This window comes from Amphiprion ocellaris, chromosome 21 (genome assembly GCF_022539595.1).
Source record: "Amphiprion ocellaris isolate individual 3 ecotype Okinawa chromosome 21, ASM2253959v1, whole genome shotgun sequence".
In the NCBI taxonomy this organism is placed as follows: Eukaryota; Metazoa; Chordata; class Actinopteri; family Pomacentridae; genus Amphiprion; species Amphiprion ocellaris.
Window position 1 is genome coordinate 23,709,171 of NC_072786.1, and position 16,137 is coordinate 23,725,307.

A 16,137-nucleotide genomic window follows, 5' to 3' on the forward strand; every position below is an offset into this window, starting at 1 on the left:
TATTACTCTGGCCAGGAATGCAGCTGAGTTATGTGACAATCAGTGTTGGTTTGTCTGTCTGTCTAACATATTAGGATGAAATTTTCAGAGAAGGTCAGAAATGACACAAGGACCAAGTGATTAGATTTTGGCAGTGATGCGTATTTTAGTCTGGATCCACGGATTTGTTAAAGATTTCTGTAAGATTTCTGCGTCAGCTGCCTGCGGATCACATGATTGTGATCCTACTACAAATCCACCGCTGTGGACTTATTGAGACTTATCTGTCGGAAATGATACAAGGAACAATTGATTCAATTGTGGAGGTGTTTCTGAGTCCTTCTACATATTTAGGTGACACGATCGGTATCCGTACGTAATGTACACATGTATAACACACTGTGCTCAGAGCAAGGTAATTTTGTTTGCGGATAAATCTATACTAAATGGCCATATTCTCTGGTGCTGTGATTTCTGCCACCATTTTTTTCAAAATTTCAGCCATTGGAAATTATACGACGACTGATCTACACCGATATTAATTACTGCAGCTTTGAACTAGGTGTTAAGAAACATTAGGAAGTCTCCACACACAAAAAGTGGTGCGTTAATCCTTTTACTACTATTTACAGTTTCTTTCTGTTTGAACTACTCTGTGCAGTCTCATCTCACAAAATCTACTTTTTATTCTGAATCTGAATTAATATTATTTGACTACTGTATACAAAAATGTCCCTTTTCTAAACTTCTGCACAGAGAGTTTGCATATGTGTGTGGTTTGCTGGGATAACATCAGCTGTAGGGGAAAGAGATTTGTAATGCAAACTCAAATATTTAATGAATTTATGTACTGTAGTCATAGCTGCCAACATCGCCTGAAACCACATGTAGCACAACAGTACTAAAGCTGGTTTTCTGAGCAGGCCTTTATTATCTCATCTACAAGTATTCATTTTAATCACTGCGACGCTGCCAGCTTAATTTGCTGAGATGAAATATACGACACTAGGGGTTCAGCGTACAAGCACACTGGAAGCTGCCCAGCGCTGCTACAAGATCGATTTCTCTTGATGTGGGTCCATGACTGAGCTATGTGTATGAAGGTACCAGGAGTCTACGGAGACTTCAGGCCCTGTTGGTGGTGGTGGACTGTCTCACCAAGTGGAGGCACATCGTCCTGAGTGCTGGAGTCGGGGGCTTCAGCCGAGGATTCCTCCATGATGTCTGCCTTCCTACAGGAGGGGAAGGCGAGAGGTCTGTCCGCTGCCTGGTAGCCGGAGGCCGAGGGCTGCAGCGGGACTCTGTGTCGGTGGGAGCTCTGCCGCTGGGGCTCAGACCCATGTAGAGATAAACTCACACCTACAGGACACAGAGAGCTTTGTTACTATAAGTTTTGTTCACTCAGTTTTTCTTTCGTGATCTCTTACTTGCCCTCAGTGTACAGGCACAACAAAAAGTCGTGTACTCAATGTGTCAGCAGCTGGCCGAGTATTGACTGAGTCATCTGTATCGATCAGTCAGTCTATCAATCAGTAAACCAGTCTCATTCCATTGTAAGGAAGCACTGTGAAGGAGCAGTAAAAATGTAGATAAAGCCCTGACACACACAAACTGACCACAGCCTCACTGTCCGCTGTTATATTGGGTTACTGGAGACCATTCATGCAGAAGTGTGCCTCAAGAGCCTGTTCAACAGCAGCAGAGTGTGGAGGATCACTAAATGTGAGAACAGTGTTATAACCGAGAAAGACCTTCACATAAAACACACAAACAAAACAACAACAAAAGTGTGATACAGGACAGACATGTCAAACCTGAATTTATTAATTTTTTACCATTTGAGGATAGCACAACAAACTGTTATTACTCCGCCAAGAAACACGGCAGAGGTATGTGACAATTGGCATACGTCTGTCTGTCTGTCAGCAGCATTCCTCAAAAACAGACTAACAGATTTGGATGAAATATTCAGAGAAGGTCAGAAATGACACAAGGACCAAGTGATTAGATTTTGGCAGTGATACGGCTTATAGTCTAGATCCATGTATTTGTTAAAGATTTCTGTATCATTGCGAGATAGCGGCACAGTGTCACTGTAACTATGACAAGTGAACACTACATCAGCTGCCTGCTGATGATCACATGATTGTGATCCTGCTACAAATCCACCGCTGCGGACTTATCAGGACTTTTCCATCAGAAATGATACAAGGAACAATTGATTAAATTGTGGGGGTGTTTCTGAGTCCCATCAATTTCTGCCGCCTGCTACACATTTAGGTCACGTGATTCGGTATCTGTACTTAACGTGCACATGTATAACACACACCTGTGCTCAGCGCAAGGTCATTTTGTTTGTGTGTACATCTATATTAATGGCCACATTCTATAATGCCGTGATGTCTGCCACAAATTTTTTAAAGATTTAATCCATCAGAAAAGCTATGACGACTGAGCAGCCTTGGTGGAGTATTGTGCTCTCTGAGTGCTCTTCTTGTTACAATAGTGACATATTATACAGCTTATACGAAAACCTGTTCGTTAACAGTTTCCTATTTATACGACCACCTGATATGACGCAGAAGTAACATTCACAAATCAAGTTTCTGAATGCTTGACTATGTTCATCAGTTATTCACTAATTTTGCCCATCTGTGGTACAAAGAGGTGCAGATTGATAGTGGGCTTGCAGGAGTAGAGTCAGTTTTGAGTTGGTTTACTGGCCCATTGTTCATATGAAATTATTGAGTAGAGCAGTTTTTGCATAAGTATTTACCGTAAGTAAATATTTTTCACTCTTTGTAAACATTCTGTATAGCTGTTTTACTCATTAAAGGAAAACACTAATGAGCATGTGCAGTGGAACACAATATAGAAACAGTAGAAAGACTGTAGAAGTTCAGCAAAATTTTTTTTCCTCAGGTTGTTGCTAACACAATTAGGAAAGGTGTGATCAAATAAAGACAAAACAGGGAGAGAGGAAGAATAGCTGATGATATGAGAGAGAAAGATGTGTCAAAGTCAAAGAAAAAAGACAAAATGACAGACAAACTTTTATCTCCCTAATAAGGATTAACCTTGAAAGACCTTGAAAAGACAGACACTCTCCACGGAAACACACAAGCTAATTGGGTCTATTTGTCAACCAGACGGTGTCTCTCGAGGACAGAAATTATTCAAAGCTTAGCAAAACAGCTTAAATGAACTCAACCTAAATAGGTCTGTATCTCTTACTTTCAGTTCTCTGGAGAACAGGAAGACTTCAGGCTCTCTTAGAGGTCCACGCGCTGAATTTTCGTTTGTGACAGCAAAGGTGAATCAGCTGAATTTTCTGCTGAGCCGTAGTAATGGGGACAGAGATAGAGGTTGTGGAGGCGTCTCTGCTTTTAATCAGCCGTTGATGCTCCGGAACATTGGACTCCATGGATGCAGCTCATAGAAAGACGATAAATTTCATACAAGTGAAAATTCAGTGCTCAGCATCCTCTTCCTCAACTCAGAGCGATGGTAAACGTTTAATCACGCCGGGATTCAGCATAGAAAACATTCACATGAATCACGATCTACTCAGAAGTGAAGTTGGGTTATCAGCTTCACCTCTCTGTTGTGTTAGGAAGCTGAATACAGACTCATGGTTTGTATGCCTTGTGATTAAAAGACCTGTATTTCTGCCAGTAAAAAAAAGTCAGAATTTCAAAAACTAAATTGTATTCAGATTAGGATGATGTAGAATTAATGGCACTTCTCCATTGACAGACAGGTGACGGGACGTTTGCATGGCTGACTGCAAATAGCACCAACAACAACTGATTTCATCTTCACACATTAAAGGGTTGGACCTGGCTGGGATAGACTTAATGCTTTGTGACTTTTAAAGCCATTGAAGTCAGCTACTTGTCAGTTGGTTTTTTTTGTCATTTCATTTTTTAAAATCTGTTTAGATATCTTTGCTGACATCTGAACTGAAGCTAGTTTTAGCCTGCCAATTCAAAGTTAAAGGTTCTCCCCCAGGTCCATCCATCCATTATCTATGCACCACTTACACTACTGTTCAAAAGTTTGGGGTCACTTAGAAATGTCCTTATTTTTTCCAAAATAAAAGCATTTTTTTCAATGAGGATAACATTAAATGAATCAGAAATCCAGTCTAGACATTGTTAATGTGGTAAATGACTATTCTAGCTGGAAACAGCTGATTTTTAATGGAATATCTCCATAGAGGTACAGAGGAACATTTCCAGCAACCATCACTCCTGTGTTCTAATGCTACATTGTGTTAGCTAATGGTGTGGAAAGGCTAATTGAGGATTAGAAAACCCTTGAATAAAAGTGTGAGTTTTCATGGAAAACATGAAATTGTGTGGGTGACCCCAAACTTTTGAATAGTAGTGTAAGTGTCGTGGATGTTTGGGGCGTATAGAAGAATCACTCCGGACATATTTTGGGTCTGTTCATAACTTTTAGTGAGTTCTTCACGCGACATATCTAGGTCTGCTCTTGACACCCGCTCTCTCTCTTCTCTTCCTCTCTCCCCTACATCAACCCTCTGCTATCTCCACAGCGCCCCCTAACCTCACTGTCACTTCTGCATGCTCACATACTGCATGTGCAACCAACAGCACAAACATAATGAAGAATAAATGTCTCCAACATTACAATATTTGTCTAACGTATTATAATCCTCATTAGGGTCATGGGGGACTGGAGTCTATCCCAGCTGACTTAGGGAGAAGACAGGGGACACCCTGGACAGGTCACCAGTATATCACAGGGCTACACATAGAGACAAACAATCACTCTCACATTCACACCTACGGACAATTTAGGATTATCAATTAACCTCAGCATGTTTTTGGACCATGGGGTGAAACCACAGAACCTGGAGAAAAACCCACACATGCACAGGGAGAACATGCAAATTCCATGCAGAAAGATTGCAGGCTTCGGCCAGGACTTGAACTCAGATCGTCTAGTTGCAAGGTGACGGTGTTATCCACTGTGCAGCCCCTGACTCAGGTCTCACAATTAAATTGAAAGTTTACAAAATATTCCAACATCCAAAATCAAACAGAAGTCATAAAGCTCCGTATTGGTTGGTGCTGTCCTTCTTTGAGTGTCCAAACAAATGTGAACTGTGGGCTGCACAATATACTGTTTCTGCATCAGCAGTGCAGTCCATGCAGGAACTGCAGCGTGGAGTAATGAGAAATTATTCAAACTAATCACGTTACAACTATTTTTAATGCTTGATAAAAAAAAACAACAAAAAACTCACACAGTTCTCATTTTTAGTCACTAATGGACAACAGCAGTCTGTCTATTATAATTTACACTGATGTTCTTGGAAACACAATCTATTTTTTTTTACTATATTTACGAGACACAGAGTTTGTTAACCTGCAGGCTTCACCTGTGCAAAATGAGCAAGGAACAGGTGACAAACACCAAAATGGACATTTTGGTTGCAAAAATAAACGCAATGCCAGTTGTTATAAATAAATAAAGATAAAATGAGTACCACAAAGCTTTGTGGATGCATGCACAGTTAGACCAGAATGCCATTTAAAGCAAAAAATTGTTTTGGATGTCGTTAAAATTATTTTTTACTTTCTATGCAGATGCACTCCCGATGTCACAATCATTCTAAAATGATTTATTCTTTCCAAATACAGTCATTCAAGTCATCTGATGAAAATTCGACATATATTGCAGCAAAACAAAATATTGCAATGTCAGTTTTTTTTCCAATATTATGCAGCCCTGATGTGAAGTCAAGCATATGTGTATATTAGTTGGATTTTGCACACTTTTTTGTGGATATATGGGTAATTTTTAACCATGACTAACTTTTTGTCTTACTTTTTGGCCTAAATGGGCTTCCATAGGCGTGAGACAAGAAGCTTATTCAGCATGTTTTTTTCCCTTTCTTTCATATGTGTGATAACTACAGGGATCAACAGCAGCAGCTCGTTATCTACCTCCCTGTATTGAAGACACTCAGCGACCCCGTTTCCTCAGCACTCACAGCACTCCTACGGCAGTCTCATTAATGAAAGGGAGAATTGCTTACTATAAATATTGGCTCTCAGAGGACTCAGACACCACATATTAGCCTACATCATGCTGCTGTGCCGAGACGGTGGCCAGTCAAACAATGTATCCATCAAACTTTAACAGCCTTATGGTCCATCTGTAACCCAAGCTGAGGTCACATGGTGCAGAAGCTTTGGCAGTACACAGAGAGAGTTCTCCCCAGAACTCAGTTACAGTAAACACAATGTTTCATTAGCTGTATTAGCCTTTTTCCCTGATCCATTTCTTTCTCAAGAATACTCAGCATTTTGCCAAGGCTCCTCCTGACATCCCCAATGTATAGACACCTCGACCAATGCTGGAACTTAGTGGCAACAAGTACACTGGGAATTCACTGCTCTGAATCAAAAGCAAAAGAAAAAATTCTAAAATTGTGCACTCCACCTGCTGAACAATCACCTATTAAGCTATCGGACAGACAAGAGCAACATCAGTATTCATTCATGCACCTGATTAAAGGTAAGTAAAGTTGATTTATACAGCACCTTTCACAGATACAAAATCACAAAGTGCTTTGCAACAACAATGAAACAAGGATAAAACCAAAAACAATAATGATAAAGGTAATACATTTTTAAAACGGGAGCAACAGCTAAAGCAGAGTGCATCAAAAGCAATAAATACAATAAACAAAGAAAGCACTCAGAGAGCGCAGTACTCCGCCAAGGCTGGTCAGTCGTTGTATGATTTCTGATGGATGAAATCTTTAATCAAAAAGTACCTTGTGCTGAGCACAGGCGTGTGCATGTGTACATGATGTACGGATACCAAATCGCGTGACCTAAATATGTAACGGGCGACAGGAATTGATGGGACTCAGAAACACCCCCACAATTTAATCAGTTGTTCCTTGTATCATTTCCGATGGATAAGTCCTGATAAGTCCACAGTGGTGGATTTGTAGTAGGATCACAATCATGTGATCATCAACAATCAGCTGACGTAATGTTTACTTGTTGTCATAGTTACAGTGACGCTGTGTCGCTATCTCACAATGATACAGAAATCTTTAACAAATCCATGGATCCAGACTATAAGCTGCATCACTGCCAAAATCTAATCAGTTGGTCCTTGTATCATTTCTGACCTTTCCTGAGAATTTCATCCAAATCCGTTAGTCTGCTTTTGAGGAATGCTACTAACAGACAAACAGATGGACAGACAGACAAATCTACGCTGATCGTCACATAACTCCACTGCGTTCCTTGGTGGAGTAAAAATAACTAAAGGGCGACTTTAAATTGCAACAATAGGCAACACAGGAAAAGTCTGTTGCACCGTGGATCACTGAGTAACGTGTGGAATGATAACACTGTCCGTCCCATTTCTTTTTAATATTAAACCATGAATAAATAAAAATCACATGCATTTCTGTCTAGGTGGAGATACAACTTTGTGTATCATTTAGTTCACCAAAGATCACATTATGCACTTCTGAAGTGCTTCAAGGTTCGCTCAAATGTTGTTTTGCATCCTATTGGAATAAACTGCCAACAACAGGAAAAGTTAACATTTAACTATGAATTTAAAAGAAATGTAACGGATGTGATCCAGAAGGCAAAGGAATGATCAAGGTCCTTGTGTCATTTCTGAACTTCCCTGAAAATTTCATCCAAATCCGTTGGTCTGTTTTTGAATAATGTTGCTAACAGACAGACTAACGTACATTAATTGTTACATAACTAAGCCATGTTCCTTTGTGGAATAAAAATAAAGTGGCTACAGGTCAACCAAAAGCCTGTCTGAATAACAACGTTTTCCACTGCTTCATAAAAGCTTCATAGGAGTCGACTGATCTCAGCTGTAGAGGAAGAGAAAAAAAATGTCCAATGTTGATTCTGAAGGTGCAGAAAGTACAAACACATTTGCATATTCAAATGATTCATAGTCCCTACCTCTGTGATAAACTCCTTGCATTTCTTCTGTACTAAAATAATGTAGCTAGTTTCAGCAGCCTGATTCTCTGCTCATGTACAGTATGTTGCATCAATAATTTAAACTTATCAGCTCAATAGTTTTGAATCCAGAGCTCCAGTAGTTGGAGCAAGTAGCTCATGAAAATTAATGTGCAGAAGTAAGTAGGCTACGCCTGTTATTTCAGTGTGTCAGATGCATATTTAATCAGCATTTCATATCTTCTGCTGCTCCTCTCATTTCAAGGCTGTCGTTAGTGTTTCTGCGTCTCTGTCAACAAAAGGTGATCACAGGTCTCACATACGCTGCTGACTGTTAGTGTTAGCTAACTGCAGTCACTGAGAAATGCTGGAGGACATGTCTACATCAGCTGGGGATTTGAAATGATCTGATCACAAAGTGAGTCATGCTGGATTTAAAGCTCTGTCAGAGCTAAAATGTATAAAAGCCACTCAATATTTCTAAATGAGCAGCTGCAAACATCTCTAGTACAGCTAAACATACCTTAGTTTGACTGCTGCTTTTTACATTTAATGCCCAATTTACACCATATTTCATTCTATTTGAATTTAAAGGGGCATTCCACCATTTTAGTCTGCACAGTGGCTTGGTGGTTAGCACTTTCACATTGCAGCTAGAAGATCCCTGGTTCGTTTCCTGGCCTTCCTAGATCTTTCTGCATGGAGTTTGCATGTTCTCCCTGTACATGTGTGGGTTTTCTCCGGGTTCTCCAGCTTCCTCCCACAGTCCAACAACATGCAGAGGTTGATTGGTGATTCTAAATTGTCCGTAGATGTGAATGAGTGAGTGAGTCCGTGAGTGTGATTGTTTGTCTCTATGTGTAGTCCTGTGATAGACTGTTACCTGTCCAGGGTGTCCCCTGCCTTCACCCTAAGTCAGCTGGGATAGACTGCAGCCCCCCATGACCCTAATAGATGGATGGATTACACCATTTTTACACCTCAACATCAGTAATATTTTCCACTGGAAACACATTGGTGGCACCATTTGCAACCACTCTATGCAGTAATAAGTCTTTCTCACAAACATGAGTTGAAATCTGAGAACTTAATACTTAAAAAAAAAAAAAAACAAGCGCAAGAACAATCTGTAGGGGAAAAGTAGGTGATATGAAGCTCCCTAACTAAACAACTAGCAACTACTAATAATGCGTGTAGTGTCCATGACTGTCAAGAATCCAGTGGCTGGGCTGTGTGAAGTTCCAGGGTTGTTTGCTCCATGTGCTGACATTTAGGCCAGACATGAGGCAGAACATCGATACCACGTCTCCACCGTTCTGTCATAACCACACAGACTGTCTGCAAATGCAGTTTCAAGACACCAAAACTCACTTTGACTTCACCTTTGTACAGTGAGAGGAAGAGATGCTGAGTTGTACACCTTTTATACATCGTCCATGGTTCAAACAGAATACAACATGGATTTTAGAGGTGATGCAACTGCATGCAGTCATTGAAAGTCAAAGGAAAAACAAGCCCTGCTGCTGAATGATTATAATGCATGCCATGTAAAGGCCACGATTCCAGTCAAGGGACACAACCTGTGTTACATATGATACCCCTTTCTCTCCAGTTGTTTCTTGTCCTCCTATTTATTAGAAAGACATCCTACAGACCCCTTTCAGTGAAAATCAAGTTTGTTTTTAACTTTGGTAAAGTGTCTTTATTGTATTTTTTATATGCTAGGTGACACATTATATGCAAAATTCATTCTCATAACCATGGCTGAGCATTTCAATCCTGTAAGTGCTGTGTGCTGATGACAGTCTCAACATGATTTAGATTTCCAGTATTTCTTACACTACAAATCTAAAGAACCAATCCTGTGTATGTGCATGCTGGGGTTTTTCCTGTATACTGAATTACACCAATATTACAGCTTGCCATTGTGTAGCATAGAGTAGCTTCACAGTTTATGAGCAGAGCTGTAGGTGAGCTGGAGAGCTGTGCTGCAGCGAGTCAGACGAGGTGAGCAGAGAGAAAGACTTTATATTTTAGATGATTCAGAGTTATAGTTACAGCTAAGTCATTTTAACGCAAGAAGGAATTATTTACATGGAAATACCACTGATACACAGAGATGAGTGTTTAGAGGTTGATTCAACCTCCAGGGGTATTTAACCCTTAGATGCACCAATGATTGGACCCTACACTTCCATAAGTGGGTCAAAAATGACCCGTATAAGAATCTATGTGTTGTTATGCCATTTTTGGCATTTTGATTAAGAATGACAATTTATATTATTGTTTCTATTATATTTTTGCCCACACAAGAATGATTTCATGCATGGAATCTGTTTATTTTTCACATTAGAACAGCTTCTGATCATTAAAAAGAAGAATATTACACAGAACAGCAATAGAACAATGTCAATATCCATTTTGTTGACATTTTTCCACTCTGTTCCCCCACCTGTTGTTGCCCACCGTCCCTCCAAGTTTGTGCATCACTTCTTGTATGATATTGTCAGTGATAAAAAGCTTGGGGTAATAATACAGATATTACAATTTCTTTGAAAGTATAAAAGGTAACTTAAAAAATTGAATGGGATGATATCAAAAACATGTTTTTTGAGGAATAGCTGGAAAATGATGGCCCCAAGTTGATGCAAAGACACATCCACATGGGGTCAAACTGAACAAAGAATCCTAGATAAACTGTCCTGGAAAAGTTAACCTTTTTTTTTTTAAAGGTTAACTTTTCCAGGACATACAAAAAAATAATAATAATAATAATAATAATTTATAGCTTAGTTTTTTTTCCCACTAAAGAATGTGAAGATGTTAAAGTGATCCCCAACTCGGGTCCACTGGATTGCAGCTGTTTTCTGAAATTGATGTTTTTGAAGGAGCATATTCCTAAACTTGTATCATATTTTGTCCTTTAGCGTGAAGTAGTGACTGACTTTAGGTTGCTGAATTCATTAGGCATTTCATTTTATATATAATTTAAAAAATGCATTGATTGGATGTTTTCAAGTTGAAAACTATGTTATGCATTTTGTAGTAACCACACCATCATGGGAAAATGCCAGTCTGTCACGTGTAGTTTTCTAGCAGTTGATGCATGTGTTATGCATCGTTGCTATAGACCACATTCCATTACAGCTAACATCGGTTCAGCTGGTGCAATGGACAAACTGACACATTTGTGAGGATGTTTTTCTTTGTGTTTTCTCCCCTAGAACTGAGCCGCAACCACCAAAACTGCAGTTCCTAACATAACCACTTGAGGTTGTCTCCAAAAGCGAGTCAACCTCCATAGACTTCCATGCTGAAATGTTCACCTCACAGCAGACATACACATTTACACTGTTGTACAAAACGGTTGTGGTCTGTATAGCAAATGCCCATTTATGGCACCCTGTACAGAAGGTGAGTTTTAATATAGTTCACCTACTTAGATGATATTACAGCTTTTAATTAATTGTATCATTGCTTTAAGTGACAGGTGGGTTTGCATACCCCACCTCAGCTCCACCCGTACTTCACCTCTTTGATTATTGTGCACAGGAAGACTATGGTTGACATCACAGAAGGTTTGCCCATCTGTTTTTTTTTTTGTACTGTACATATTGAAAATAACCCAATAACCAACAAGACTATCTTGACTTGACTAACTTTTTTTCTTGCTCTCTTTTTTTTTTATCAGAAAGTAAAAAGTGCCGTATGGAAAGTGATCCATTTTTTGCAGCTGTTGGGCCATGCTAGCAAAAAGTCAGGATATCTTAGCCTCTGTTGCATCAAACTCTGCAGTTATAAAAAAAAAAAAAGTGTCCTTCCATAAATTGAAGTTTTCAAAGTGGAATACTAACAGCTTCTTTAATTACAAACATTTAAGTGAATAATCACTCCCATACATTATATACACTACCATTCAAAAGTTGGGGGTCATTTAGAAATGCCCTTATTTTGAAAGAAAAGAAGTTTTTTCAATGTAGATGACATTACATGAATCATAAATCCAGTCTAGACATTGTTAATGTGGTAAATGACTATTCTAGCTGGAAACAGCTGATTTTTAATGGAATATCTCCATAGAGGTACAGAGGAACATTTCCAGCAACCATCACTCCTGTGTTCTAATGCTACATTGTGTTATCTAATGGTGTGGAAAGGCTCATTGATGATTAGAAAACTCTTGTGCAGTTATGTTAGCACATGGATAAAAGTGTGAGTTCTCATGGAAAACATGAAATTGTCTGGGTGACCCCAAACTTTTGAAAGGTAGTGTATATAATGTCAAGATAGACAAGACAATTACAGCTGTTATAAAACTGCAACATTTTTCATGATGAATGAAGCCACATTGGTTATCTTTGGGATTTTAATTGGTGTGAGAGAGAAATATTCTCAGCTAAAAAAACACACCAAATAACAATGTGGTTCCTTGCATAACACAACCCAACGTGGAGATGACAGCTCACACTGAGAGGAGAATAAAAGATTGCAGGGGGAAAGGGAAGAATGGGAGATGGTGGGTGTATGTGTGATGTGTTGCCAAGGGGATCGGGTGTCAGTCACTTGTGAGGAGGGATCGCTTGTTCCATCTGGATGCAGCTGTACTGCCCTGGAGTGCACCTTCCCCCTGACGGTCAGTGGATGGAGATTTTGCTGGTGTCGACCTGCTGCCTGGACAACACGGCTGCAGCAGACACATGCTGATAACCTCACACTCCTCACAGAGAGGTGACCCATTTCTGTGACTTACAACTAGTGCATCATGGAGGACGAAGAAGTAGAGTGTGTGAAAAAAAAATGTAAATTACAGTCACAGCTGGGAGAGAGTGTGTGTCTGTGTGTGTGTGTGAAGGTCAAATGCTTGCATGGTCACAGGGAACTGCGTGTGAGAGATGAAGCAGCGTAAAGGGGGAGTGTGAGTAGGACAAGGCAACACATGAGAGAGAGCACTGCAGCAAAAACACTCTGGAGAACAAGCTGCCTTTGCTTCAAGACAACTTGACGACACTCACCGTGTGAAGGTGGCCAGAGGTAGAGAGACAGCTTCACCCCTGACAGGGGAAGAGAGCAAGAGGGGGGAGCTTCCCAGCCGAGACGCAGCAAAATGCCAAAACAGCCTGACGACTCCTCCACTCACACACACACACACACAGAAACATGCACACACACACAAACACACACACAACAATCAGCCCTTCTCCCCCTCCAACCACAGCATGCAAATGACCTCGCTGAGGGAAACCAAACAAACACGACGTCCCACGAGGGAAACCAGCATCCCCACTTTTTTTTACTCCTGACTCCTCATCACCGCATCGGTCGGTCCAACATCCCTGTACACACAAACACATCACACTCAGGCGGACCTGCCATACTGAAGATGCTCAAATCTGGCAACGGAAAAGCTGTCAAAGATCCTCGGTGAAGGAAAAAAAAACACACACAAGCATGAGCAGGATGTTTACAGTGTGAGGGAGACAGAGAGAGAGAGAGAGAGAGAGAGAGAGAGAGAGAGAGAGAGAGAGAGAGAGAGAGAGGGAGAGGGAGAGGGAGAGGAGGTGCATGCCACTCATTGGCATTCTTAATCAGGCTTCCCTGCCAGCCAATCACAGGTCAAGCTGCTCTGACAGCGGCCAATCAGAGGCAAGGGCTGGCCGTGTCAGAGCTGCTGCAGCCCAAAACAATGACACTTGGCACCAATGACAGTGTCAGTGTGTACCTCTGATGGAGACTCAAGGGCGCGCGCACACACGCACACACACACACACACACACACACACACACACACACACACACACACTCTCTCTCTTACAAATTAATATTAAAGGACCGTTTCACATTTTAAAAATCTGTCTTGACATACTAAAAACACTCATTTGTGTAGTGAATCAGTTTCAGTGTATTCTTATTTTTGTAGCTTTTATACTAGCGTGTGCCATATAGATTTCAAGTTTTTGATTTCCCAAGAATTCTGCTTTCAAATAAATCAAATGTTTATTTGTATGTGGTTAAAGAAAGTAGCAAAGTAAGAGACTATTGATTAAATAATCAAAACAGGTATGTGCTAATCAATATGGTCCTGAACTGCAAGCAACGACTGATCGGATGCCACATTTGAACTCACTGTGGGTTAATTTTTTATTGCAATATAAAATCCGGCATCGCTATGGAAACAGCACAGCCACAGATAGAAGCAGAGAGAACTCAGAAATACATTTTTAATGCCATGTGTTCACTATGACAAAGCTATGATGCCAGATATCTGAAAAAAATCAACAAAAGTTAAACTGATGTGATCATTTATTTAACAAAAGTTGAAAAAATAAACCTGGAATCAACATTTTTCCTAGCACCAACAGGTGTTACCAACACTGGAAAAATGCTGGCTCTACATTCTACAGATATTTTGCTACTTACTTCTTTTCATTTGTTTACATACTTGCCTCCTATCTGCCTACAGTTCAGCTGAATAGTCCTTTTCAGCACGTGACTGCTGATCGCATCTGGTTTCAAGCACAGAAATTTTAGTTTTTTTACACAATCTGGTGCAAAAGGTTTGTTTTTGTCAAATGTTTAAATAGCATGTAGAATAAGGTGGTTTTAGAAACGTATCTCTGTGTATCAAAGTAACACACACTAGTAGTCAAAACTTTGGACACACCTTTTCATTCAATGGTTTTTATTTTTTTTTTTTACATTGTACATTAATTCTAAAAACATCAAAACTATAAAAGAATGCATATGGAATTATGTTGTGAACAAAAAAAGTGTTAATGTTCAGTATTAATCTACAATGTAGAAAATAATACAAATAAATAAAAAGCACTGAATGAGAAGGTGTGTCCAACTTTTGACTGGTAGTGTATTTACATTTTTTTCCTATAAAAATAATCTCTTTTTGCCGTAAAATGGTTTGGGTGTAATGACACGATTCCTTTCTTTAGAACGTAAAGCTCTATAGAGACCCTGCCTCTATCTCCGCTCCACAGCAGCTCGAGCACACCAGCTCATCTATGACTCTGCTCAAGCACAAGTGCAATATAGCATCGGTATGACACAAAATATATGCAATTCACTTGTCAGGGTATGTATTTCTTAAAACTTTTTTTAAAAATACACTGTGCTTTTTTTATAATGTGTACTTACTTTACTTTTAGAATGTATATTTTTAGTCCTCCTTTTTATTGCTGCTGCTCTTACCTTTGTCATTATTTATTTAGTTTTTCCTTGTATGTAAAGCTGGCTCGAGAAAATTCACAAAGAATTCCAATGTACCGGTGCAAATGACAATAAAACTCTATTCTATTCTATTCTATTCTATTCTATCCACTGTTAAAATGATACTGCAATTGTAACATAGGAGAGATTCTGCCATATGTGTCCGACCAAAACCTGATTCTGAGGGCGAATAATGACACAAAGCCCCACCCTGCAAGCTGACAGGTTTGTTTCCATGGGTTTGTTACATATGAAACTCTGAAAGTCTGAATCTGTGTTTCTGAGAATACACTGCAGTTTTCAGTTGCAAATGCTCAGCCATGGCAATGACTGCTTACTTAACTCATTGTATGTCTTCTAGCATATAAAAAAACACCATATGGACATGTTAAAATGCTAAAAACTAGATTCTCTAATTTTTTCATGCTGCACAGGGTTCTCTACATCTGCTGTCTAAGCACAAAGAGAATGTGCAAGGAGGATCAGCTAAGGAAAGCAGATGAAAGATCCTGCAAGCTGACTCCCTTTTGAATCGCCAGCAGCTCAGAACTGGCAGAAACCAGTGATGTCCTGGTCAGAAGCCAAGCAACTCACCTACGCATAAAGAACAGGAGGTTCAGAAAAACCTTAGCAGGAGCTCTGCACTGATGTGTCAAATAGCTGAAATATTTGTCTCTAACAGAAGTCAACTTTGGAATATATTTTTTTGTCAATTCTTTCAAAACTGTAAAAACAAAAGAAACCCTCTCTTTCATGTCAGGCATGGAAAACAAATAGAAAAACACTGAAGTTTTTCACACCGCTAACCATATGTGAAGATGCCATTAGGAGTGGATTAAACTGTCTTGGACTAACAGTGTGTCCGTTTAATCAGGATTGTGTTTCTGTATGATACACTGAACACAGAAATTTAGGCCCTCGGTGCCCTAGGTGTATGCTTTTCATGAGCAGT

At 39.8% G+C, this 16,137-nt stretch overlaps 1 protein-coding gene across 3 annotated transcripts in view; it reads right to left on the reverse strand.

Moving 5' to 3' along the window:
• The window catches only part of LOC111580605 (anoctamin-4), a 69,265-nt gene that overhangs the window by 37,092 nt on the left and 16,036 nt on the right, over positions 1-16,137 (reverse strand). The window contains exons 1-2 of one of the 3 annotated variants that reach the window (XM_035956421.2): positions 12,980-13,438; positions 1,138-1,338 (exon numbers count right to left, since the gene is read on the reverse strand). In XM_035956421.2, coding sequence (XP_035812314.1) covers positions 1,138-1,198 — 61 coding nt within the window. In that variant the 5' untranslated portion in view covers positions 1,199-1,338; positions 12,980-13,438. Of the gene's footprint in view, positions 1-1,137; positions 1,339-3,213; positions 4,709-12,979; positions 13,439-16,137 lie in introns of those variants that run through there. The other 2 variants (XM_035956422.2, XM_023288424.3) reach the window with 2 other exon arrangements.